This window comes from Monodelphis domestica, chromosome 4 (genome assembly GCF_027887165.1).
Source record: "Monodelphis domestica isolate mMonDom1 chromosome 4, mMonDom1.pri, whole genome shotgun sequence".
NCBI lineage: Eukaryota > Metazoa > Chordata > Mammalia > Didelphimorphia > Didelphidae > Monodelphis > Monodelphis domestica.
In genome coordinates this window covers 217,468,691-217,496,053 of record NC_077230.1, presented here as the reverse complement: position 1 = coordinate 217,496,053, position 27,363 = coordinate 217,468,691, and the positions used below count along the sequence as shown (strand labels likewise).

At 35.4% G+C, this 27,363-nt stretch overlaps 1 protein-coding gene across 1 annotated transcript in view; it reads left to right on the top strand.

The window, feature by feature from the left end:
- DNAH7 (dynein axonemal heavy chain 7) overlaps nt 1-27,363 on the top strand; it is a 303,845-nt gene that overhangs the window by 55,635 nt on the left and 220,847 nt on the right. Inside the window, exons 12-18 of the mRNA XM_007494538.3 lie at nt 2,751-3,023; nt 4,545-4,672; nt 14,818-14,896; nt 18,181-18,405; nt 19,973-20,119; nt 21,433-22,118; nt 24,926-25,112. Coding sequence (XP_007494600.1) covers nt 2,751-3,023; nt 4,545-4,672; nt 14,818-14,896; nt 18,181-18,405; nt 19,973-20,119; nt 21,433-22,118; nt 24,926-25,112 — 1,725 coding nt within the window. The remainder of the gene's footprint in view (nt 1-2,750; nt 3,024-4,544; nt 4,673-14,817; nt 14,897-18,180; nt 18,406-19,972; nt 20,120-21,432; nt 22,119-24,925; nt 25,113-27,363) is intronic.

Here is a 27,363-nt window from a genome sequence, read left to right as displayed (position 1 = left end):
TGGTAGAATGTGAATTCCATGAAGGTGAGGATTGTTTTTATTTTATTTTTTTATCCTCTGGCCTACCAGAGGGCCTTACATATAGTAAGCATGTTGCATTGCACATAAAATATTTAATGTTCAAACTATGTATAACAGTGATATTCTGAATTCATGTATTTATTTGTGATGCTGGATACCTTTTTTTTTGAAGTTAATTTTATGACCTGGTTATAAAAATCTTAGGGAAGAAAGTAGTACTATGATATGAATCTTGCTTTGCACTTCTGAAAAATATAATTCCTTTTATCCCTAGAACAGTACTATTAATCAAGTGAAAATATTTATGAGTAAAGTATGTGCTTAACATAAGGCATAATTTCTATCTCCAAGAAAAGAGGAGATAGATATACCTGCAGTAATTAGAAAGTAAAACTAAAACAAAATGCTAAGTGATGGAGTACATAGAGCCAATAAGAAAGGAATAAGAGGCATAGTAAAACATACTTAAATTATGGATCTCCTGCCTGGGCACCCTATCATGTTTAGAAAAGCATTCTAAGCTTACAAGCCACATGATATTTTTAATAAATTTGCCTCCCATTGTAGTTTAAACCTAGTTCTTCAGTGTATTTGAAGATAATTAAGTTTTCTCTTGGACATTTCCCTTCCAGACTAAATAAATCCAGTCCCTCAAGCCTTTGCTCATGATCATTGTTTCCTAAAACTTTTAAGTATATTTGTTGTTCTCCTTTGAAAGCAGTCCAAGTTATCTATGTGCAACTTTATTTGTGAGTCTGAATAGAACACAGTAACTCAAAATTGTTATAACTAAAGATCAAAACTCACTAAATTCTAGCTGCCACTTTATCTTCTTTTTTGAAGCGAAGGATACCTTGTTGAAGGCAAAAGAAAAAAAAGGCTATCTTTTGGTTCATTTAAGCATTAAACATAAGACTGGAATATATAGTTTCCCTTATCACTTATAATTAGCCATTATTTTTATATTATTATATTTTATTTAAAATTTAATTAATCATTATGTATTAACTTTAAAATAATTAAAATATTAATTAAATAAAGTATATTTAACATTGTTATATTTACCTTTATCATTTCATCTTAAACAAAAAAAAAGACAAGTATAATTTGAACACTTCAAAAGAAAACAAATATAACGAAAGTTTGGGAAACAATCATGCTAGGTCTGATGGCTAGGGCCCCTCATTAGGCTCAAGTAGTTTATAGTCTATTAAGGGATGAAGATATACATGTGAAATGATAACAATGCTAAAAGCCAATGATAAGCATCCACTAAATGATACAGATAGTAAGTGCTATGAGTATAGAGAGAGAAGGGAAAGCTCACTAGGGCTAAATGTGATGGAAGGGCTTCTTAGAAGAGATATGATTTGAGTTGAACCTCAACACATGATCAGGATTTGGATAAGTGGAGCCAAAGAAAACACACAAAACATTGTGTGTGTGGGAGGATGTGTCTGTTTTGGGAAGGAATCATAAGCAGGGAGGCAGTAAAATGAGAGACATGTTTTGGTAACGTTGAGTAGACAGTTGGTAAAACCAGATAGGTTTTGTAGGAAAACAGAAATACAAAAGGTCATCAAAGACTAGTTATGGAGGGATGTTAAAGGCAAAGACCAAAGAGTTTCCATTTTTGTTTTGAAGATAATAAGAGGCCATTCAAAAACCTGTTTTCCTTTTAATTATTATTCTGTTATAATGGCATTGACAAATAAATCTTTTTCCTGAAGCAAATTCTATAAGTACTTTAAAAAAATAACCAGCTTTCTAATGAATGTATGTTTAGACTACATGAAAACAAACCACCAGATTGGTTAAAGTATTTGTACCAAAGTAAGTTTGTAATTGGTTCTATTTGTAAACTGTTATCTGTTTGTAAACTGTTGTCTGTGCATCAATAGCTCTACCTCTGTGACTTATGTTGAACTGTCATTATTTTGATCTTTGATAACTCCCGTTTCACGTGAAGACTGTAGGGCATTCTTAAGTCAATGAATAATGTGTGCTTGGTCTATTTTGCTGTTGGAAGCCTTGTCCCCACTTTCTCCCATGAAAATTGATCAAGTCTGCCACCATAACCCATGTTAGTTTTAAGGGTAGAATATGGCCTATTTTTGTTCTCTCTGTGATAAGGATCGTAGGGTATTATCATAGCTTTGGCCATTTTTGACTAAAGAGTCTAAACTCCTAGAACTGTTCATGGTCAATTACAAAAGATCCACAGTAATAAATAACTATTTGATTTCAATTGAGTATACTATGGCATAACTTGAAAATATAACTCAATCCTAACAGGAAAAAAGAAACATAGAAATGAGAGGGTCAGAAATGAGTGATTTCTAAAGCCTCCCTCCAATTCTAAATCCTGGGAATCTATATGATCTGAAAGCTTTATGAAGCTTTTATGAAGCCTTATCTCATTTTTTCTTTCTAACTCTTTAAGACTCTAGATCATTTTCTTTAAAATTAGGTATTTTATCCAGAATAAAATCTTAGATTTAGAAACAGAAATTACCTTAGATATCTAGTCCAATTTTCTCCTTTTGAAAATGAGGAAATTGAGGCCCAAATAAATTGAATGACTCACTCAAAATTGTAAATAAAAGTTGTAGCCCCAGAATTTGCATTTAAGTTTCCCATATGCTTTTGACTGAACTAGGCTTCTTCTAACAGAATAAATTGCTATAAATAATAATGCATAACTAATAAATTTGTTTTCCACCAACTAGGAAAGTAAGTCCCAGTCAACTACTTTGAAGCCCATAATTCTGGATGAAATATTAGAGGCACACCGACAAAAGATTAAGGATGTGATTGCTGCTGAAAGTGTTGCACCTATTGAGCATCTAAAATATTATGATAAATATGATTTCTTGATTAACAAACAAGCTGAACGTGATATTGATAAATATCTTGAAGGAGAACATGGTTATGAGGAAACTATAGCAGAAGTTCGCAAATACCAAAAGTTAAGTGATGAGATACAGTACACATCTAGAAAGGTAAATAATACAAAATTTTAAGATAAATCTTTTTACTTTTCTTTGAATGAACTTCCCTCCTCTCTTATTTTTCTTAACTTTTTAGAACTTGGAGTGTACATGAAGTAGTGGTGAGAATTTCACTATGGCACCTACTTCCAAGGTCCCTTAGCCAAGAAATATTTCATACAATTTTTCCTCTCCCCACAAAATGAGTGCATCATTACACTCTCCTTCCCCCCAAAATCAAGTGATCTAAGACTTCATTGCTTTCTACAATAATTTTGCAAATGATCTGTATCACAGTAACTGTGTTCTTCAAAGTATTTGATGAATGGTTTGCACTTGCATAGAATTATTCTGTATAAAGTACCATATATAAGTTTCTTAAACTCTCTGACATGATTGAAAAGGAAGCTCAATTGCTAACTTTAAAGGGATGTTCCTCAAATAGCCTTTCTTTGTCATATATTTAAATAAAACATCAAATCCCAAGGCAATTTGGAATTATGAGCAAAGGGGTTTAAAGAGTGTATGCCCTATGATTCAACAATACCCCTATTGGGTTTGTACCCCAAAGAGATAATAATGAAAAATGTTTGTACAAAAATATTTATAGCTGCACTCTTTGTGGTGGCAAAAATTGGAAAATGAAGGGGTGTCCCTCTATTGGGGAATGGCTGAACAAGTTGTAGTATCTGATGGTGATGGAATACTATTGTGTTGTAAGGAGTGATAAACTGGAGAATTTCTATATGAACTGGAAAACCTCCCAGAATTAATGCAGAGTGAAAAGAGTAGAACCAAAAGAACATTGTATACTGAAAGTGAAACATTGTAGAATTATCAAATGTAATAGACTTTACTATTAGTAGCAATACAATAATCCAGGACATTCCTGAAGGACTTATGGGAAAGAATGCTATCCACATTGAGAGAAAAAAACTATGGGAGTAGAAATGCAAAAGAAAAACTTACGACTTATGACTTATTTATATGGGTATTTTATTTGGGGTTTTGCCTTTAAAAGATGCTCTATGGTAAAGATGTGGAATGATGTGGAAATAGGTATCAAATGATAACATTTGTATAACCCAGTGGGATTGCTTGTCAGCTCTGGGGGGGAGGGGGAGGGAAGAGGGGAGAGAAAGAGCATGAATCATGTAAATATGGAAAAAAAAATATATATTTTAAAACCCTTACCTTCCATCTTGGAGTCAATACTGTGTATTGGCTCCAAGGCAGAAGAGTGGTAAGGGCTAGGCAATGGGGGTCAAGTGACTTGCCCAAGGTCACACAGCTAGGAAGTGGCTGAGGTCAGATTTGAACCTAGGACCTCCCGTCTCTAGGACTGGCTCCCAATCCACTGAGCTACCCAGCTGCCCCCTGGAAAAATATTTTTTAAAGAAATTTTGTAAAATTTTAAAAGAAAAAAGAAAACATCAGGTCAGAACAAATCGATATTACAAGAGAACACTGAGAAATATTGATAAAAAGATAATATATTTCTTGGTGACTGGAATTTTCATATTTATGTTCTAGGTTCTTCGTTTAGGAATATTTGAACTGCATTGTGAAGAATTAATCAGAGCTTTGGCGAAACGAGCAGATGTTATTAGTGGAAGACTTATAGCTAAAGTGTATAAGGACCATCAGGAATTAAATTTGAAGTAAGTGAAAGGCATTAATTACTTACAAATTGTTGTGTTTCTTTTTTATCTGGACATTCAATAAGTACTCAGCTCAATTTTTTAAAATGGTAGTGAGGTGGGGCAGTAGCATGGATAGTCTCAAAGAGAAAATAAATTAAGCTTATTTTGTGAGGCATTTTATGCTTGACTTAAGGTTAACAGTAAGAATGGTTTCTGTTATTTTTGGCCTAAGTCAATTAACAATGAAGTATTGGCTCAAAAGTTTGGGATAATGGGAGAATTTTATATAGGATTCAGGATTAGTGCAGCTAAGATTTAGAGTATATTATCCACACATAGTATGAATTTTTAGGGAGCCTCAATTCTATCTAGTGGTGTACTACTCTCAACTTTGAGTAATTGCTTCTTTAAGTCACTCAGCACTCATCTTCTATTCACTCAGAGGTCATAAGATCCTTAGGAAATTAGCTGGCTCTTAATCATTCAGAGATAATGTATGAAACGGAATACTTTTCTATAAGTTTAAAGCAAGAATTATGATTAAACATGATAAACAGGATTATGAGGGGTATCTTCCTCTAGGAATTACCTTGCTGGGGGATGCCTATTAATTAAAAATTTGTTCTAATAATCATAGTATCAATTACTTTTAGGTCATGTAGAATCCTGAAAGGAGTAAATGTTTTTCATAATGAACATACGTTTTCTAGCATTTGTTACCAATTACGTTGTAGAGTATCTTTTGGAATTAAAAAAATCCCTTTTCCTGCTATCTATTTAATATAATTTATTTAAGGTGCCTATTTTGTATATATCACTCTACTAGGCACTAGGAGTGATAATTAAAAAAAAAAAGACGTATATACTGTCCTCATGGAGCTTATAATTTACCAGGGAGATAAGACACAAGAATAAATAACTTTATTATATGACCTAATATATATGATATATATATATATTATATTACCTAATAAGTAATCATTATTATTGTAGCTGGCATTTATGTTCTTTATTTAAGGTTTCCAAAGCATTTTATAGATTCTTTCTCATTTGAAAGTGACAACAATCCAGAGAAGTAGTTGCTGGGGTCACATAGCTAGTAAGTTCCTGGGACCTAATTTGATCTCAGATCTTCCTGATTCCAAGACTAGTCCTCTAGTGCACTGAGTCACCTAACTATTTATATTAATACTAATATATATTAAAGTATACTAAAAAGTTGGGAAACCAAGTACTCTGAGAGTTCCAAAGAGGAAGATCATTACTGACCAGAAGAATCAAAAAATACTTTCAAGAATGGATGAGTGTTCAACCACTCAAAAGGAGAAAAGGGTGGATATTCAAGACATGTGCAAGAATGGAGGGAGGAGAGAGCATCATGTTTGGTGGGGAAGGGAGTTGTCCAGTTTTCCCATAATTATTAAAGGGAAATATTGTGAGATAGCACATATTTATAGATGACTGGAAGCTTTACAAAGTGCTTCTCTCATAGACCTCTTTTAAGAAAGTAGTACTAAGTCATTAGCATTTTGCAGGTGAGAAAATTGAGGCATGTAGAGGATAATGCCTGCCTAACTCAGGGTCATGAAATTAATAAATACTGAATCCAGGATTCAAATTTAGGTTTCCTTTGTCTTTAAGTCAAGCATTTAAAAAAATACTGCATCCTGGATAAGGTCATGTAAAGTGTTGCCAAATTATTGAGAACTTTGGACATTCTAATCTATACCCATGAGGCCAAAAGGAACCAGTGTAGATAGCTGAGCAGAGATGTGCATAACCCTTTATATACTTAAGAAACATTCTTCTGATGATGGTATAAAGAATGAATTTCAGTGGGGAAGAAGTAGAAGTAGTAGGACCTTTTAGGAAACTGCAGTGTTCTAGGCAGGTGGTAATAATGTTTTGTATAAGGGTGGTAATAGTGGAAATAAAGAGGAAAGAATAAGTTTGAGATGTGAAGGTAGGGTTTATAGGACTTAGTGATTAGATATTAAGGGTAAATAAGGAAGAAACGTTGAAGATAAACAAAAGTTTATGAAAATGGGAGAAGGATGAATGATGGTACCTTAGACAGAAATAGGGAAGTCATGTTTGGGGGAAAAGATAATAAGCTTAGTTTTGGAACTGTTGAATTTCAGGTGCCAGAGGGACATCCTAGAAAGATGGGCAGTCAGAGATTCTATAGCATTTTATTTAATTCAACAAGCATTTATTAAGTATCTATCATGGGCCAGACACTCTACTAGATAGAGTTACAAAAATGAAATAGATCTTGTCTCCAATGAATTCACATATTTTGTTGGGGGTAATGTCAGATCTGGAATTAAATACAGATAGGCAAACCAAAAATGCAAATTAATTATTGGGATAGTTGTTTTAAGGCCTGTCTAGTGTGTGTGTGTGTGTGTGTGTGTGTGTGTGTGTGTGTGTGTGTGTATAAATACCATTTGATGATGGCAAAGATATTGGAGTAGTTTGCCATTTCTTTCTCTAGCTCATTTTATAGATGAGGGAATTGAGCTTATGTGACTTGCCCATGGTCACATAGTTGATAAGTGTCTGAGGACAGATTTGGCCAAGGAGGATGAGTCTTCCTGACATTAGGTCTGACTGCCATAATTACTGGAATGGGGTGGAGCTAACAACTGGAGAAAACTGGGAGATTCAAAGAAGACTTCTTATAGGAGTGGCATTTGACCTGAATTTTGAGGAATGTAGAAATTCTAAGAGGTAGAAAGGTAAGAAGTAAAAATATTCCATGAAGTGGAGGAAAGTGGTCAAAAGAGATAGAAGAAGAGGATGGAATGTTAGGTATAGGGAATATCAAGTAGGTCAACTTTGTCAGAATATAGAGTGTGAGGAAGAGAATTAATGGTCACAGAAGGATGAGAGATCAATATGGAGATAAAAATGGATCATGGTTATGAAGGGCCAAACACAGGAATTTGTATTTTATCCTAGAGATAACAGGAATTTCTTGAACAGACACAGTCAGATCTATGTTTTAGGAATATGTCTTTGAAAACTATATGGAAAATGTTATGGGAAAAGGAGAGACTGGAGAAAGATTAGAGAGAAGGGTGTGTGTGAGAGAGAGAAAGACCGGGAAGAGGGGGGAGAGGGGAGATAAGGGGGGGGGAGAGACACAGAGAGAGAGAGAGAGAGAGAGAGAGAGAGAGAGAGAGAGAGAGAGAGACAGAGAGAGAGAGACAGAGAGAGAGAATACTCAACAGAAATATTTGAAATTAGGAGGAGGGATGGATATAGGGAAAAGATGATATATATTTTTTGTTTGGGACATATTGAGTTTGAGATGATTATTGGACATTCAGGTTATTAGATGTTCAGCACATTTGTGACATAGAACTAAAGTTCAGGAGAGAGATGAAGGTCTGGAGCTCGAAAGAGATCTGGATTAGATATAAAATTTAAGTGTTATCTATGCAGAAGTTCTGAAGAACTGGGGATAAACTGAATTTCACTGGAGTATAAAGAGAGAAAAGGAGACAGCCAAGGACAAACCCTTGAATAAAACACACATACTCGTTAAATGTTTTGAAAGAGGATGAGAAATGAGTGAAAAAAATATAAGGAGTAATTAAAGAGTAGGGAGAGAATATAGTATTTCTTAAGTCAAGGAAAATGAGACTAGTAGTTAGTCCAAAATGGTAAAGACTGCAGAGGTCTCTAGAGGAGAGGAGAACTAAAAATAGCCACTGTATATGGTGATTAGGAATGTGTCAATGACTCTTGAAAAACCAGTTCCAATAGACTGGTGGTTACAGAAATCAGGTCAGGTCTAAGAGCCTGAAATCTGGGTGATTAATCAGAAAGAATTATTCTCAACAACTTTCACATGAAGTGCAGAGATAGGTTAGTAGCTAAATAGTAAAGAAGGTCATGGAAATTGTTGTTCTTTCATTTCAGTCATGTCCAACTGGGTTTTATTGGCAAACATTCTGTAGAGGTTTTCATTTCCTTCTTCATCTCATTTGACAGATGGGGAAACTGAGACAAAAAAGGTTAAGTGACTTTCCCAGGGTCACACAGCTAGCTGTTAAGTATCTGAGATCAAATTTAAACTCATGAAAATAAGTCTGCTTGACTCTAGCCTTGGTACTTTATCCACCTCACCAACTAGTTTTTTTTAGAATTAAGGGGATCTAAGCTTGTTTATAAACAAAGGGAAGATGCCAAGTTTTAAAAGAAAGATTAAGGTTCATGAAACTGAAGATGATTATTGAAGTCAGGTTCTATAGGAAGAGACAATGACTGAGGAAAAGCATTGACTAGCTAGAGTTGAGGTCTTAGACTTGGATTATTGAATTTAGAAAATACTTTTACAATTATATTTCAATATAATTGGATTATTTTTAAATCCTTTGAATCTTACTTTATACATTTTAAAACATTATTCTAGATATGCTAAATATTATGGAAAAGTTATTGGATTTGTATGTTTGTCAAGAGGTCAATGACACACATATACAAATCTTATGAACAGGGGGCAGCTGGGTAGCTCAGTGGATTGAGATCCAGGCTCAGATATGGGAGGTCCTAGGTTCAAATCTGGCCTCAGACACTTCCCGGCTGTGTGACCTTGGGCAACCCCCATTGCCTAATGCATGCTTACCACTCTTCTGTCTTAGAACAAATATACAGTATGGATTCCAAGATTGAAGGCAAGGGTTTAAAAAAAATAAAATCTTATGAACCCCTGAATTAGAGAGACTGGCCTTTGTGAAGAATAAGTTTACCTTCTCTGTTGTTATCAGATGGTCGATGTTGCTGAGAAGTTTAGCAAATTGGAATAAGTAGCTCTAAGGAACAGTAATCATATGAGTCATGAATAAGAGGATGGGCCACTATTAGTGTGTACACTGGAGGAGTCAGAAGTTTTAAAAGAGAAGAGAAAAGCAAGGCTTTGAAACATTTGCTGTTTAATTAAGTTAAATAATAAATAAATAAAACAGTTGATGTTTTAATTAAGTTAAAATTGATAGAAGAGCCTTGATCAAGTTCCAAGAGTGAAGGCTGCAACTGTTACAGAACACCATAATTAAGTTTGGAAGCCCAGATCCTTTTCAGCTTCTGCTGACAGCTGGGGAAGATCTGACATCAGGACTCAACCTGACCAATCAGCAGAGCAGAGAAGAAGTTCCTTTAGGACAGAAAAACCCAAACCCACATATCCAACACATAATGAGAGGAGCAAGACTATAAGCAACTACAGGGGGGAAAGAAGGGGAAAATATGAACAAACAACAGAAAAAGAAAAAAGAAATTGCAATCGACAGCTTCTATCCAGGCAATGAACAAAGAGCAAATGTAACAGAGGGAGATCTAGGAACACCAAACAAAAACATAGAAACCCCAGTGAATTGGACACAAACTTTGGAAGAACTCAAAATACAATTCAAAACACGATTAGGAAAGGCTGAAGACAACTGGGAAAAAGAACTTAAAAAGAAAGATAAGTCATCTAGAAACAGAGGGCACTTGAACTAAAATGAGAAAATAGTGTCTTGAAAGCCAAAATTTATACTTGAAAATGAGGCAAATGAGATGAAAGATGAGGCAAAGAAAATGAAAGATGACCTCCAAAGGAAATCAGACCAGAAGGATAAGAATGACCAAAAAGCCAGGGATGAAATTCAGTCTTTAAAAACTAGAATACAACAATTAGAAGAAAATGACTTCACAAGGCAGAAGGAAACTATAAAACAAAAACAAAAGAATGGAAAAATTGAGGAAAATATGAAACACCTCATCCACAAAACAGAAGATTTAGAAAACAGGTCTAGGAGAGGCAATTTAAGAATCATTGGTTTACCGAAGACCATGACAAAAGCAAAAGTCTGGACATCATTCTACAAGAAATTATCCAAGAAAACTGCCCAAACATTCTCGAGCAAGAGGGGAAAGTAGAGATTGAAAGAATCCACAGATCACCTCCTGTACTTAATCCCCAACTGACAACACCCAGGAATGTTATAGCCAAATTAAAGAACTACCAGACCAAGGAAAAAATATTACAAGCTACTAAAAATAAGTCATTCAGATACCATGGAACTACATTGAGCATAACACAGGATCTGGCTGCATCTACACTGAAGGACCAAAAGGCATAGAATATGATATTCCAGAAAGCAAGGGGACTAGGTCTACAATCAAGAATCAACTATCCAGCAAAACTGATTATATTCTTACAGGGGAATGTATGGTCATTTAATAAAATAGACTTCCAAGAATTCATAAAGAAAAGACCAAACCTGAACAGAAAATTTGATGCCCAAACACAGAACTCAAGAGAATCGTCAAAAAATCAAGAATTTAACATGGTGGGCCCTTTCCAAGAGTAAGGTTCTGGCAGATGATATGGGAGACAAAGTTGGAAAGAAGCCAACTCGTTTCAACCAAGCCTTCTGGACCCGAGTCTGCAACTTCAATGCCATTCTGCTTCTGTGTGTCAACATATTCTTCTATGCCTATTTTGCCTAATAATGTTTATTTCCTTGGAATCAAGAGGGTCATGGGAAAGACTCTCGGGAATATAGGAGAGACTTATCTTAATTTGATTGCTAGAGAAGTTTCATGATATTAGAACTTGAAAGACCTATCTAGTCCAACTTATTTGTTTTACAGATGGGTCTTTGAAAAGGAAAGTGACTTTGTAGAAGTTACACAGCTTATTGATGAAAGGCCTAGGATAAAAACCCAAGGTCTTGCTAAGCCAATACTATTTCTATTAAACAAAGCTTCCTTTCTTTTCTTGATACAGAGGCATTTGAGTTGTGCAAAGTCCTTAAATGAACACATCTCTTTTAACATCAGAGCATCCCACCAATCACTACCAACAACAATGTGTTATAATCTTTGGAAACACCTTCAGTTTGGTTCATCACCTGGGGAATCCAAAGCCTCGAGTAGAACTTAATCTGCTTTGGAGTCTAACCCCCACTCCCTATTCCCACCTATCATTACTTAAGGAAATGTCAAAGAGACCTAGTTCTGCCACTCTTTAGCTATGTGATCTTGAACAAACCACTTTCCTTCTCTGAGACTCAATTTCCTCATCTGTAAAATGAGTGGACTGAACTGAATGGTTTCTTAGGTTCTTTTGGGGTCTAACATTCTCTCCTTCTATGATTCCTTGACATTTACCGTCTCTCCTACTCCCAGTCTATGGCACAATCCACACAAAGCAACCTCCACGTGTTCAGCTTTCTTGGAATGGGTTCCTTTCTCCCTCAAACTTTGTATCTGACTCAGTGAATCCCTGGTCTTGACATCTGAGTGGGGAGCAGAGGAAGAGAAAGCATGAGCCTTGCGGATCACTGACGTTTGATTGAGAAGCCATGAGTCTGAATGTAATGGTAGGAGAGAAAGCTAAATAGCTTAGCTCAGCCCAAACCAGTGTGGCATGGGTCTTTTAATGACCATCTAATAGAACTAGAGGGTAAAACAAAAGAAGACTTTATAGGTCTCCCAGGGTGCACTTCTCGTCTTTGTCACTTGGCTTCTGCAATGTATGTAAAGCTAGCTGCACAGACAGATCACTTCAGGGTTTGGTATGCCTCCTAGGAACCCCTTGGCATGTATGTTTCTGAGTCAGGAATGTTCCCAGGATCTGAAGAGAAAGGCAGTGTGGTTAGCCACCCTATCACTCTCAAGGGAATCATAGGACCCCTGATCCTTTCCACAGTGGTGCCCCTTTATTCCCTTTGTCTGCCCAAGGGAACTCTCCCCACTGTACAACCCTGGTGTGCTCCCGGACTCTGTCTGCTAGGACCCAGAGCAACAGGAGCAAAAGATTAAGTGTATAAGATTGACAATGGGATCAGCCTTTGGGATTTAGCATATGTAGGTGGCTGACTCTGTGACAATGGTGTCTAGGCATTCACCTTCCCTCCCCAGTATCCTTCCATGGCAGGAGACCTTGGACACTGCTTATTGGAGTGACTTCCTTGGGTGGTGGTCCATGTCCTTATCACCTCATACTTGGGCTATTGTAGTAGCCACCCAAGTGCTCTCTTTGCCTCTCTGACTCATCCAATCTATGCCTCCAAACTCATCTTCCCCAAATTCTATTTCCTTCATTCTTTCCTCCCCATACCACTGCCACCCACTCAAGAGTCTTCAATGGTTCCCAGTCACTTATAAGACAAAGTGCAAACTTCCCAAGGTCTTCTATAACTTGGCACCTTACCATGCTTCCAACTCATCTCCCCCTCTTCCCGTTTATGAAACTTATGCTCCATTCACACTGGTTCTTTTACTGTCCCCTCAGTGATGATGATGATAGCTAGCGTTTATATAGCACTTTGCGGTTTTCAAAGCACTTTCTATATTGCATTTGATCCTCACAACTAGCAATCCTGAGAAGTAGGTGCCATTATTATCCCCATTTTACAGATAAAGAAGCTGAGGAACAGAGAGCTTAAGTGATCTGTCCAGGGCCATATTACTATTAAGTGTCCCAGGCAGAATTTAAACTGTCTTCCTGATTTCAAGTGAAACACTAGTCAGCTCCTTCCTACTTCTGGAACTTCTCTGATGACATCTCCCTTTCTGGAGATGTTTTCCCTGTGGCCAAATCCTCCCCATCTTTCTTGGCCCAATTCCTGGGACTCATGCTTTCCATACCATGTATTGGGAACTGATCATGTATTGCCTGTTATTATGATGTCTGCATGTATTGTGTCTGCAGCTATACTGTGAGCTCCCTAAAGGTAGAGACTGAATCTTTTACTGAGTCCATTTGGCCAATTTGCTGCTTAATTGGATGACTGATGTGTTGTCCCTAATTAAGGTTCCTAAAATTTTAGGGTTAGAAAAGACCTTAAAGATCATTTCCTACAATCTACTTGGGGCAAGTTGTTCCCCTGGATTCTTTATGGTGTAGACACCATTTCTTTTCTCAACTACTCCAAAGCGTACAGGCCCAGGCCCTCTAGACACCTCCATACAGAGATGTTGGGGGATAGATGATAGATACATGGATTCCTCCAACTCTATCATTGGATTCCTCCAATTCTATCATAGGGTCTCTTCTAACCTATCTAGGTTTTGACCAGTACAGACCTGATCTATGGGGTCCAAAGTCAGTATTAAGATCACTTTCAGACCTGTGTGAACTGATGTGTAATGCAATAAGCAGAACCAGGAGTACATTGTACACAGTAACTGAAACATTGTGAGATGATCAAATGTGATTGACTTTGCTACCAGCAGCAATGCAATGATCCAGGACAATCCCGAAGGACTTTTGAGAAAGAACACTATGCACATCCAGAGAAAGAACTATGGGGGTAGAAATACATGAGAAAACATATGATTTATTACTTGTTTATAGGGGTATGTGATTTAGGGGCTTGGTCGTAAAGGATTGCTCTTTTAAAAAAATGAATAGGGTGCAGCTGGGTGACTCAGTGGATTGAGAGTCAGGCCAAGAGATGGGAGATCCTAGGTTCAAATCTGACCTCAGACCCTTCCCAGCTGTGTGACCCTGGGCAAGTCACTTGATCCCCATTGCCTAGCCCTTACCACTCTTCTGCCTTGGAGCCAATCCACAGTATTGACTCCAAGACAGAAGGTAAGGGTTTTTAAAAAAATGAATAATGTGGAAATGGGTTTGAGTGATAATGTATATGTATAACCCAGTGGAATTGCATGTCAACTCTGGGAGGGGGGGAGGGATGAGGGGAAGGAGAAAACAGGAATCATGTGATCAGAGGAAAAAATTTTAAATAAAAAAAATTCTTAGTCAAAATCGATAAAAGTAGAGAAAGATTGCTGTGTAGTGGCAAAAGCCTATTTGAGGCTATATACCATTTTCTAGGCACCATACAAAAAAGTGCAAATTTTTTTTTAATCTTCTACCTGGATACTTGATTAGTCTGGGGGTTTATGTCAGTTTTATCCAGATGACTCTTCTATGGCTGTCACCTGATTGACACTTCACCTAATTCAGTGTCTTTCCTTGGCACTTACCACTTATTCAGAAGATAAGACATCATAATTATTGGAAATTGAGAAATGACTGTGTTTTTATTTTTAAGGCTTAGCGTTTGTATTTAAATATTAATCATGATATTTTGTTTTTGAATATGGTTTTAATAGATGAATGTTTTAAGATTGATTTGTTTCTTAAATTTCAGATTATGTGAGGAATTTGAAATGATAGCAGAAAAGGCTCTTAGTACACCTCCAAATACAGCACAACTAATGGAATTAAAGGTATATATACTATACATTTTTATATTTCAGCAAATGAAAAATTATTTTAAGGCAAAGTCTAGTCTATTAGTAATGCTGCATTTAGCTTTTATACAATGATTGCTTTTGTTTATCAAGAATTTTATAACATATGTAACTTGTCATCGTGGGTACTTCTTCCATCAATGCAATACATACTTGCATTATGACTTTGTATGCTGTGTGACTCTTGTCTATATTTGCCTACAAAGTTTTCATAGAAGATCTGTACCACATGCTGGAGCTCTTTATCTTGTTCTCTTGGACCCTCAGTCCCAGTAGACAGCTTTAGCTGTCTTTCATCTTCTTGTCGTGACAAAGTCCCCTTTTTCAAGTGTCATATTGGATAGTCAGCTTGAAAATCAGGAGACCAGAGTTCAAAACCTACCTGATACACAGCATTCTGTGTGATGCTAGAAAAGTGACTTAATTTCTCAGTGCCAACCTATGTCTTCCTCCCCCAGGAATTCCCTATGTCCATGAAATCCCAGCTCTATTTTCCATCCCTGTCTCTGTCTCTACTTACCTTCAGTAATATATATTATTTATACAACTTATAGCACATGGATCATCCTTGATAATATATGGAATAAACTTATACTCACCTTGTATCTTTCTTTTTAGAAATTGTTTTATTATAAACTTAATAACTTTGAACAAAAATAAATGATAAAGAAAAATATGAAATAAGGATTTAAATCTTTTGTTAACAAGCATATATTAGGTGCCTTTTGGATGCTAGGCTAAGTGCTGTGCCAAGTGCCAAGTATAAAAAGGCAAAATTTTGTAAAGGAGTTCATAATCTAATGAGGGAGACAACACGTAAACCATAATGTACAAATAAGATGTAAACAGGATAAACTGAAGATAATCCAAGGAAAGGCACTAAACTTAAGTAGTATTGAGAAAGGCTTGTTATAGAAAGTAGAATTTAAACTAGTGCTTCGGAAAGCAGAGTTGAGGAGGGAGAGAATTCTAGGCATGGGACAGCCAGTAAAAAAGCCTGGAGTAGGAAGAAGGCATATCACATTTAACATGCAGCAAGGAGGCCAGTGTCACTAGATCACAGAAGATATAGAGAGAAGTAAGGTGAAAAAAAGTGGAAAAGTAGGAAGGGCTTGAAAAGCCAAATGGGGATAGTGTGAGGGATGAAATGCCCAGGCCTGTGCTTTGGGGTGATCAGTTTGTTAACTGGATGGAGAATGGAATGGAGTTGGGAAAAACTTGAAGCAGAGAGAGCAATCAGAAAGTGTGAGGTGATGAGGGACCGTACCAGAGTGCTTTCAGTGTCAGAGATGGTGACACGTGTGAGAGATGTTGAGAAATTAAAAACAAAAGGATGTGAAAACTAATTGGATATGGGAGATGAAAGAGTGAAAAGTTGGGGATGACATCTAAGTTTTGAGTTTGGGAAGATGGGGGTATCCTAGATATTAATAGGGAAGTTAAGAAGATTTGCTTGCATTCTTGTTCCTTGGTCAGATACAATCTATGGGCCAGAACCACTCTGGACTGGCACCCCTAGATCTAGGTCCTCTCCCTAGTCTGCCTTGATCTGTGACTTAGCCAGTTGGCACCCTTTTTGTCCTCTGAAAAGTGCCAGAGACCTGATCTGTGTGTCTGGGACCTCATCTTGTCCAGCCATGGACTGACTTTATTTAGTTTCCTTTCCCCATGGAAGATCTCTATCTCCCTATGTTGACCAGGGCCAGAAAAAATGGTGCTGTCATTTTCTTGGATTCCCTAAGCAGGACTCAATCTTTTGCCTTTTCTAGATGGGTGGTTTTGGGAGAGGGCTTGATTATACTATTTCCTTCTACTCCACCATCTTGTGGCTTTGGTAATTAATAGTGACTTACATATATGGCTCTTGAATGAAGTATCTTAAAAACCACAACTTTGGATCTATCTTCCTTTGGGAAAATAGATTCTAGTGTGGAAGAGTGACATTAAGCAACCCAAACTCTTAGAAATATACTCATTTACTGAAAATATCTTCAATAACAACTGGGTGAGCAGCTTTTAGTTCTTTTATGTGGGTTGCTATGAGCAACCTTTGTAAGAACTAGCAAACATCAATATGCCATATTTAAAATTTTTTTTCTAGGTCTAATAAATTATGTTATTATATATTCAAAACTATTTGTCAGTTTTTTAAGAAATTTAGTGAAAAATAATTTACTTTAATAAATAAGAAGGAAGCAACAGTCAGACTTACTGACTACTGATTATTTAGCTGAATTTCATTTTCAATTGTTTATATGAGTAAGAGAAAGAATAGTTGTGTCTTAAATTGGTGGGAATTTTTTGTAAATCTATTCAAGGGATTTATTTTACCCACTTATTTAGATTTTTATATCTGTACTTTTTAGTTTTACTAAATGGAATGAAAATATATCATTTAATAGTTCTAGACAGAATCATTTAAATTATCAGATCAGGTGGTGTTGCACATAAAATGCTGGACTTGGAGTTGGAATTGCTTGGGTTTAAATCATTCCCTGGACATTTAATAGCTGTGTGAGCACAGGCAAGTCTTTGGCCTTCTTTCACCCTGTTTGTTTATCTATAAAATGAGGATAATAATACGACTCAGAAGATTATTGTGAGGGTCAAATGAGATTACATCTATAAAGGACTATAAGCCTTAAAGCATTAGATAAATGCTAGCTATTTTTGCTAACTTCCTTTATTGTAGAGGTGGGGGACTATGGATATGAAATATTACATATGCCATCAGGTATGGTCAGGGCATTGGGTAGTTTTGCTGAAGTACTTCCTATAAAATAATTGTTAATAGAAATGGTTTGATGGGATATGGATGAAATGTATTTAGAAGTAAATATAAAATTCTTGAGGTCAGTAAATGTTTAATTTTTATCTTTGTAGCCCTAGAATCTAGCACAGCTAGTTAATAATGCTTAATAAATGCTTGTTGAATTACTTGACTGACAGTGATATAAAAGAAAAGGTGTGAATAAAATGAGAAAAAAAATTAAAAATGTAACACCTGTTTTGTAATTATAATGACCAAATTTGGCCTCAAAGAACAAGTTAAAAAATAGAACTTTCTCCCTTGTTTACAGAGAGTGAGCATGCTAGAGGTGGACAATCAGGTTGTCTGTTGATATGTTGATTAATTTCACTGATTAGTTTTGATTAGTTGGGTTTTTGTTTGTTTCAAGAGATAATTCTGTAAGCAACTTTTCATTAAGCAATGAAAATAATTACCATTAAAATACAACTTGTATTTTTTTCCTCTTAAGGCTTACATAAAGAAAGTGGAGACAGTAGACATGGTTGAAATGGCACAAAGATTGGTGGACTCCAAAAACTGCCTTTCTTTTCTAATAGAGTGTACCAACTTCTCTCCAGCGGATATTCGACTAAATAATAATGTTTTTCAATGGTATGGGAGAATGGGAGAGATTTTTGAAGAACACAGAAAAATAGTGCAAGATAAAACAGAACAATACCAAGATGGACTTAAGGTTTGCTTTTCAAATAAAAAAAAATAGTTTATTATTAAGAGAAATTTTTATAATGTAAACTTAAAGGGCAAGTACCATGTTTTGACTCCTTTGATATTAAGCTTTCATTCCACATCTAAGAGTCTGGTAAAATATAATACACCAGGTGAATTGTTTTGTTTAGTGAATGAAGAGAGAAGTGGATAAAACATAGTCAACCATCATTTCTTCAAGTGATTTGGGAGAAATCCTTAGATTAAATTATCTCTCAAAACACTGTTAATTGATAGGCTGTATTAATGATGGCAATTTGCAGTATGGATGAACATTTCTGTTTTCAATTATTATCTATTCAACGATTATCCAACTTCTACATTTCACAATTCATAAATCATTTTTTGTAACCTAAGAACTGTGTAGCCCGTAATTAGTGAATAGCATAAGAATAAGATACCCAATAGTTATGTAAGGTTTCTTGGCATCATAGACTTATAAAGCTATAATTGTTAACCCTACAGAAAGATATATATATATATATATATATATATATAGTATTAGATATGGTATTCTAGAGTCGCTTAGGGTTTTTTCCTCTTTCTTTTTTTACACTTTTCTGCTTATATATCAATGCTACTGTGCAGGAAAACATACAAAGTTATCAAAAATGAAAATGCAAGAACAATAACAAAATGATATACTAGAATTCAAGAAAATAGAAAATCCTCCCTTAATCACCAGATTTAATTGTAAAATATTTTATTAAAATATATTTTTCCTGACTTTTAATTCCAAATATTTTCATCAATGAATACTGCAAGCTTCTCTCATTTTTCTTTAAATTTTCTTTTTTCCCTTGGATCTTGATATTTAAAATTTCAAAGCAGAATTTGAAGCCAGAATATTGACATTATCTTCACCTTTTGCATTTCCTCTGTAAAGAAATTTAAGGAAGGCAAGAACTATGACAGAAATGAAATCTTTTGTTTCAGAATATAGCACTGAAATTTTGTGAATATTTCTTTAAATTGAAAGAGAGGTCATTATGACAATATTAATTGTGAGGCATAGAATATACAAATATAAAGAAATTTAGCTTAATAAATTTAATTTAGTTAATACATTTAGAGGGATAGGGTAGGAGAGAATCTTGAAGAACTTTAGCAAATAGATAAGAACATTTTTATTATTATATCAGCTTAAACACAATGTGGTTTTACAATAGCCTGAAAAAAAGGGCTTTCCTTTAGGAGGCTAAACAGTTCTATGGCTACATTACTACATTACATCTTTTTTACATAGTTAATATGTATATAACCTTACTGTAACCCTTAATGGAGTAATAAATTCTGAATTAGTGAAATATAAATAAATGATAATTGATAAATAGATGATTTTACTGGACTCATTTTTGACCCCAATTTCTAAAGTTTTGCTTTAGGTTCAATTCCCTTTCATCTGATCTGTCTCAGGATTTTGCCAGGGTTTTTGAAAGATAAGAGTTATACTTTGCAAAGATCTCAATATGCATAGATACATAGGTTTCTACCCCATTAAAAAAGTAAAGAGACTTTTTTTTTTTAAAAACTAGTTACGATGTGAACGATTTGTTGAGGAACTCGAGAGTTACGCCAAGCAAGTAGAAGAATTTTACACATTTGGAGATATTCAAGATATTAACCGATATCTCAAAAAAGCTCAAGCATTGAATGCAAAATTGGATTTGGCAGCAGAAAAGGTATAATTTGTATATTGTTGAGACATTGAATTTACATAGGAAAAGCAACTTTATGGTATGAATGTTTTAATGTTTGGACAATTAATTCAGGGAATTTCAAAGTTAGAAGGGAACTACTTCTCCACCTAGTCCAATCCATACCTTAACAAAAATCGCCCCCCCCCATATATATATAAAACTCTAATCTTTGTTTGTAAACTTCCATTGAGAAGGGAATGCCTTACTTCCTGTAGCATCCATTTCATTTAAATAGCTCAATTGTTGGGGGTAGCTGGGTCACTCAGTGGATTGAGAGTCAGGCCCAGAGATGAGAGGATCTGGGTTCAAATCTAGCCTCAGACACTTCCCAGCTGTATGACCCTGGGCAAATCACTTAACCCCATTGCCTAGTCCTTACCACTCTTCTGCCTTAGAACTAATACCCAGTATTGATTCTAAGATGGAAGGTAAGGGTTTAAAATAAACAAATAATAAATAGCTCAATTGTTATGAAGTTTTACTATAATTAGACCTAAAAATCTTCCTTTATAATTTCTACCTTTTGCTTCTAGCTTTGCCTTTTGGGGCTAAATAGAGCAAGTCTAACAATTCCCTTTTGTCACCCTTTCCAGTACTTAAAAGATAGCTCTCATATCCCTCTTGCCTAGTCTTTTCTTCTTCCCACCAATCATGCAGATTTCCTTCATTTAATTCTCATATGGCATGTACTTTCAGACTTTCTTAATCCTTGTTATTCCCTACTAGACATTCCCTAGTCTTTCCTAAAAAATTGCATCCATATCTGAATAGATTTGGACCAATTAAGGCAAAGTATCACCTTCTTTCTTATTCTTGGAAACTATGCTTTTCAGTGTAACATGAGACTTTTTTTAGATTTCCTAGATGCCACTTTATGATATGTTCTTGACTCATTTTGAGTTTGTAGACCACTAAAACCTCAGATGTGTTTTAAATGAACTGCTGTGTAGCTTCCCCACCCCATCTTTTATTTGTTAATTTTCAAAATTCAAGTATGACTTAGTATTTATTGTTCTTAAATTTCTTCATGTTAATTAGATACTGCCTAAATTTCTTCATGTTAATTAGATACTGCCTACTATTACTATTAGTTCTAGACTTTATGGTTGCTATTTTTAAATTCTTTAACCTAATTTATTTTAATGCCAATAGGAACAAAAAAGTTAGGGGGCTAATATACTTAGAAAAGAACTTGTTTTATTTTTAAGAATGATCTTGAAAATATTATCTGTTATAAGAATTTTAGTACATGGGGTATTTAATTTTTAGGAAATATCTCATGTTTATCTTTTCAGATTGAGCAGTTTAATGCAGAAGAAGAGGCATTTGGCTGGCCACCCTCTAATTACCCACAGCGTAAAAAAATCCAAGATACTTTGAACCCTTATCTTCGTCTCTATGAAATGGCTGTAGAATTTAGCAACAAATTTAGAGTTTGGACAGAGGGACCATATAACAAGGTGAATCCTGACCAAGTAGAAGCAGATGTAGGGAACTACTGGAGAGCACTATATAAATTAGAAAAAAGCTTTAATGATTCTCCAAATGCGTTAGCAATTACCAAAAAAGTAAAAGCAAAAGTTGAAGATTTCAAGGAGCACGTTCCCCTGGTTCAGGTGATTTGCAATCCTGGTTTGCGGGCCCGACATTGGGAAGCGATGTCTGATGTTGTTGGCTATGTCCTAAAACCATCAGAAGACGCAACTGTTTCTTCATTTATAGAACTGGATCTTGAACCATATTTGGACAAATTTGAAGTTATTAGTGAAGCAGCTAGTAAAGAACATTCACTTGAAAAGAACATGGAGAAGATGATTAGTGAATGGGATGCAATGGAATTTTCCATTCTGCCTTACAGAGAAAGTGGGACATTTATTGTGTCAGCAGTGGATGAAATTCAGATGTTATTGGATGACCATATTGTTAAATCACAGACTATGCGAGGTTCTCCATTCATTAAGCCTTATGAAAAAGAAATGAGGTAAATTGATTTTTAGCCATATCTTCAATTCAGCCCATCCGTTTTTAATACTCCAAATATGTTATTATAATGATTTAATATTGTGAACTGCATGATTATGGTTCTAAAACAGAAGAATAGATAAAAACCTATTTAACTTCATTTTCCCAAGAACTATTAGAGATGATCATTCATGTGTTTGTGTTACATGGAGGGAGAGGATTATTTTGTAACTCATATCATTTCATATAGCTTAAAGATGAAGCATAATCAGTTCAATTTGTGTACTTGTCAATTCTGTTATCTACAGAACTGGCTCTTTGTTCTCAAGAAAGAGCTTTGCATTGCATAATGTGAAGTGGATGTAATTAAATTTCTTTTCCGATGATGGTATAGTTTATGTCAGTAGCTACTGGAAAACTTTCTGTTCCTTCTACTCTGGGATCAGAATGGTATGATAATCAATCTCTTCAGTCTTTGGCCAAATTGATGACTGTTTTAGAATATGCTATCAGCATAGTTCTTAGAAAGAAGGCATAACAATCCATTGCTAAGTCTATACCGGAAGCCTTTCCAGCTTAGTAGAATCTGCCTACTTTCTTGGAGAACCCAGGGTTGTCACCATGCCGTCATGAGGCACCCAAGGAATATTTTAGTAAAAAAACTAAATAGTACTTTAAATTCATATCTCATGAATATCATGGTAGAGAGGCCTGAAAAGGGCAATTTTACAGTAGAATTCAGTGAGGCAAAAGGTGTATTTTTGTCTTTCCAATTAATCATCTTTTTCAAGAATGTTAGGAACTGTGAAATCCAATGTAAGCACCCCCCAAATTTAGGGTTGTTAGTGTGGTTGGCTTTATTTTTTTAATCCCCAATGACAAATGAAGATAGGAACTGCAGAAAATAAAAGCAGATTTATGAATTAGAAAACTTGTTAAGAATATGATTTTTTGAGAATGGAATTTGAAATACAGTTTAAAGTATAAGAATGATAGGTTTTTGGCCAGGCAATTTACAAGGGCTGGGAAAAATAATTTTCCTTGAGTTTCTTGAATCTAATTTATAAAGAAAAGCATGGAGTGGAGGAGGGATTATATGTGCCAAGCTGAGGAACAAAGAGAATAAAGTATCAGGTAAAAGATAAGAAGCATGTACAGGATGGTTATGACCTAAGAATAGAGTCAGCAATAAAAACTATTGGTTTAGTTGTCATGATAAAGTGCCAAGAGCATTGAATTTGTAGTCTCAGGACATGAGTTTGAGTCAGTCAAGTCAATTACCCATTCATGTTCTTAGTTTCCTTATAAATAAAATGAAGATGTTAGATTAGGTAACCATTAATGATTGTTTCCTGCACCAACTCTTATTTCCCTATCAAAACAACAACGGAGGGGAAGAGGATGAGTACATTATTAAAATAAATTGTTCAATACAGAAAATATTTGAAGGAATTTTTAAAGTGCCTTAATGTAACTTAACTGTGTCTTTGTCTTATAAACTGGCTTTCAGGTTCTAAACTACATTAGTCATAATTCATATGGAATAATAATAATGTAGCTATAAAATATAAGACATATAGATATTATTCTAGCTACAGATTTTGTTGATATTAATAGATTGAATTCTTTTTTTAAAACCCTTACCTTCTGTGATTCCAAGGCAGGAGAGTGGTAAGGGCTAGGCAATGGGGGTCAAGTGACTTGCTTAGGGTCACACAGCTGGGAAGTGTCTGAGGCCTGATTTGAACCCAGGACCTCCCGTCTCTAGGCCTGGCTCTCAATTCACTGAGCCACCCAGCTTCCCCCAATAGATTGAATTCTTATAGTTTATAATATCACAAATTTCTTGATGAACTGTAACCTTAAACCGTGCCATCATGATGAATTGATTCATGATATTTGTGTTCTCAAAACTGACTTAGATGGGGCAGGTAGGTGGCTTGGTGGATTGAGTGCCAGGCCTAGAGATAATAGGTTCTGGGTTCAAATCTGATCTCAGATACTTTCTGGCTGTTTGACTTTATACAAGTCCCCATTGCCTAGTCCTTATCATCCTACTGCCTTGAAGCCAATATACAGTATTGGTTTTGAGAGAGAAGGAAAGGGTTTATTAAAAAAAATTAACTGATAGAAATCTAATAATAATTCTATCATGTTTAAAATATGTCCCATTATTAATATTATAATACCAAAATATATAGGATCATGTAAAATTTCTTTCAATCACCAATTCCCTTTTGGGAATTGAGTCTGTCAGTTTGGAACTTAAGCTTTTCTAGTTTAAATGATGTCAAACTAAATGTTAAAGGCTATGAGTCCAGATATAGGTTGTTTCTCCTTCACAAATAAATAATTTTCTCAGAAAAGGTGAGTGTTTACTTCTCTGTCCCTAATTACTAGCTACAGAATTAGAAGCATTGAGTTTTTTATAATATGAATGATATCTAGAAATCCACATACTCTGGGACTCTTGGCAAATCAATAAACCTGAACTGGAAAATAAGATTAGGAAATAAATGCCCTCCCTCTCACAGGGCTGTTATGAGGTGAGAGAAAACATAAAGCACTATAAATATGGGAAGTTGTTATTGCGGATCATAGATCATGACAGATTTACATATGCATGCTTAGGTGTGACTTTTAAAAGGTTTTGTGGACTAGGGTAAGTAAATCATCTTTGAATGTGCATCCAATCATAGGGATGAAAACCATTGTATGAAGAAATAATGATTCAGCCCTTTGAAATTGTGTCATTTAAAAAAACTATAGCTTCAACTTTTGGTTCTTTTTTGAGGTTATTAAGAGCTTTTACTGTTTGATTCACAGAGAATGGGAAGGTAAACTCTTACTGCTTCAGGAAATTCTGGATGAATGGCTAAAGGTTCAGGCAACCTGGCTATACTTGGAGCCAATTTTTAGCTCTCCTGATATTATGGCTCAAATGCCTGAGGAAGGTAGAAGATTTACTACAGTAGATAAGACATGGAGAGAACTGATGAAAAATGTCGTACAAGTAAGCAAGTTATTTGAATAACAAATGTGGCTGTGCTAGTCAAGTGGCAAATTTTGTTCTGTAACATAAACCAAGAAACTGATCTTATTCTAAGTTGTTTTAGGCATAGATTCAGAAACTCCAATAGTAAGAAACGGTATCTTTAAAAAACTTCTGATGATAACAAAATCATCCAAATATGCTGCTATTACCACTTACTACTTGAGGCCCAAATTTAAAGGGCATTAACACATGCATAGTAAATTTGGAGTATTGTCAATTCATTTCATACATTCTAGAAAAAAATTTTACCATTGTTCTCAGAGACCTTCCCATTAAAATGTTTAAGCATTTATTTGGACTCACAAAATTCGTAGGGTGGCAATAGTCCTCTGTGCCAGCATGCAGTGCTGTAGTGGCATAGTCAAAAAAGCTAAAGCTCCCCCAGATCCATTCTTTGTGTCCAGAGCAAGGTGGATAATAGTTCTGTTGTACTCTAATATGGAGTCCCTGATCAGACTGTGCTCAGTTTGTCACCACATTTTGGAAATACATGGAGATGTAGTACATCCAGAAGACAGCCAAGATTATGTGAGGCCTGAACAATATTCTTAAAAGGAACCTTCAGAAGAAAAGACTCAGAAGGGACAAGATAGAAATCTTGAAATATCTGCAGGCCTATCAAGGGGAGGAAGAATTAGACATGTTCTGCTAGGTTCCAGAGGGAAGAGCAATGAATGAAAGCTGGAAGGAGGCAAGTTTAAAGATGTTATAAAGAAAAACATCCTAATAGTTGTTGAATCTTTTCAGTCATACCCCCAACTCTTTGCAACCCCATTTGAGGTTTTCTTGACAAAGATGCTAGAGTAATTTGCCATTTCCTTCTCTTGTTCATTTTACAGATAAGAAAACTGAGGCAAACAGGGTTAAGTGATTTGCCCAGGGTCACATAGCTATTGTGTCTGGAGCCAGATTTGAATTCAGAAAGATGAGTTATCCTTGACTTCAGACCCTTCATTGTATCCACTAGCAATTTAAAAATGAAGTGGGCAATCTAAGGAGATAACTGAGACTGCCTTACTGGTGGTAGAAGGTTTTGTTTTTAAGTTCTCCTAATGCCTTCTTGTTCCAGGTCTCTGGGGTTCTTTGCCTCAGAGATGTCTGTGTACTCACAGGACTTTTAGCCAAAATACTCTGGATCTTAACGAATAACATTATGACAAAGAGGAAAAAGGCTAGAAAGAAAAAAACACCATACAAATAAATATGATAAAACACTCAAGTGCTGTGAAAACATGGAGAGAGAACGAAAGAGCGAGGGGGGGAAAGGGAGGAAGAGGGAAAGTAAGGGGGGGAGAGAGAGAGAGAGAGAGAGAGAGAGAAAGAGAGAGAGAGAGAGAGAGAGAGAGAGAGAGAGAGAGAGAGAGATTGACAAATTAAGTGTAAGCAGGAAACTGATCTAAAGGCAGAAAGGTTATGAATAACAATAAAATTGATGTGTCATTCCCCCTGAGAAAAATATAGTACTCTATACTAGAGTATAACAGAACCATTACTTACCACACATCTATAACTGTTATCAGGTATTTTTGTATAAACCAGACCTGTGATTTCATTGACATAGGAAGTTCTAGGTGAGGAAACTCACATTGACTTTCAAGTCATAGTATTGAATAATTTAAAAAAATTTCCATAGGTTTGAACTATCAGATTCAGTACCCATGAAACAACAGGGATGTTGCCTCCCCCCCCAGAAGTCCTGGGTCATGTTTCTATTAAGCTTTATGATTGAAGTTATCTTCTCAATAAATCTATATTGCTGTCAAAGAGGAATTAATGGAAAGATATCGAGAAAAAATATTTTATTTGTGTAATAAATATATTCTTGAAAAAGCTATGTATAAATCTAATTTTTAAAAAAAATTAAACCATGTTTAAATGCATTACAGGAAAGATATATGATATATGAGAAAGATAGATTGTAGAGATAATGGAAATATTTCCTTTCTACTTCTATTTATCTCATTTGTGTTTATACTTTCCGATTTTGAGGTACTACTATTTTTAAAGGCATAGAATACTGAACATAATGAATTGGTTCTTGAAAATATGTTCAGTGAAACCATTTTTTTGGGGGGAAGCAGCCAGTTTCATAAGATCAGTGTTAAATGGGCAAGTCAAGGCAACATACATTTATTATGTGATTACTATGTGCTAGACTCTGTCCTAAGCACTGAGGATACCAAGAAAAGCAAAAATAGTTCCCCTCCCA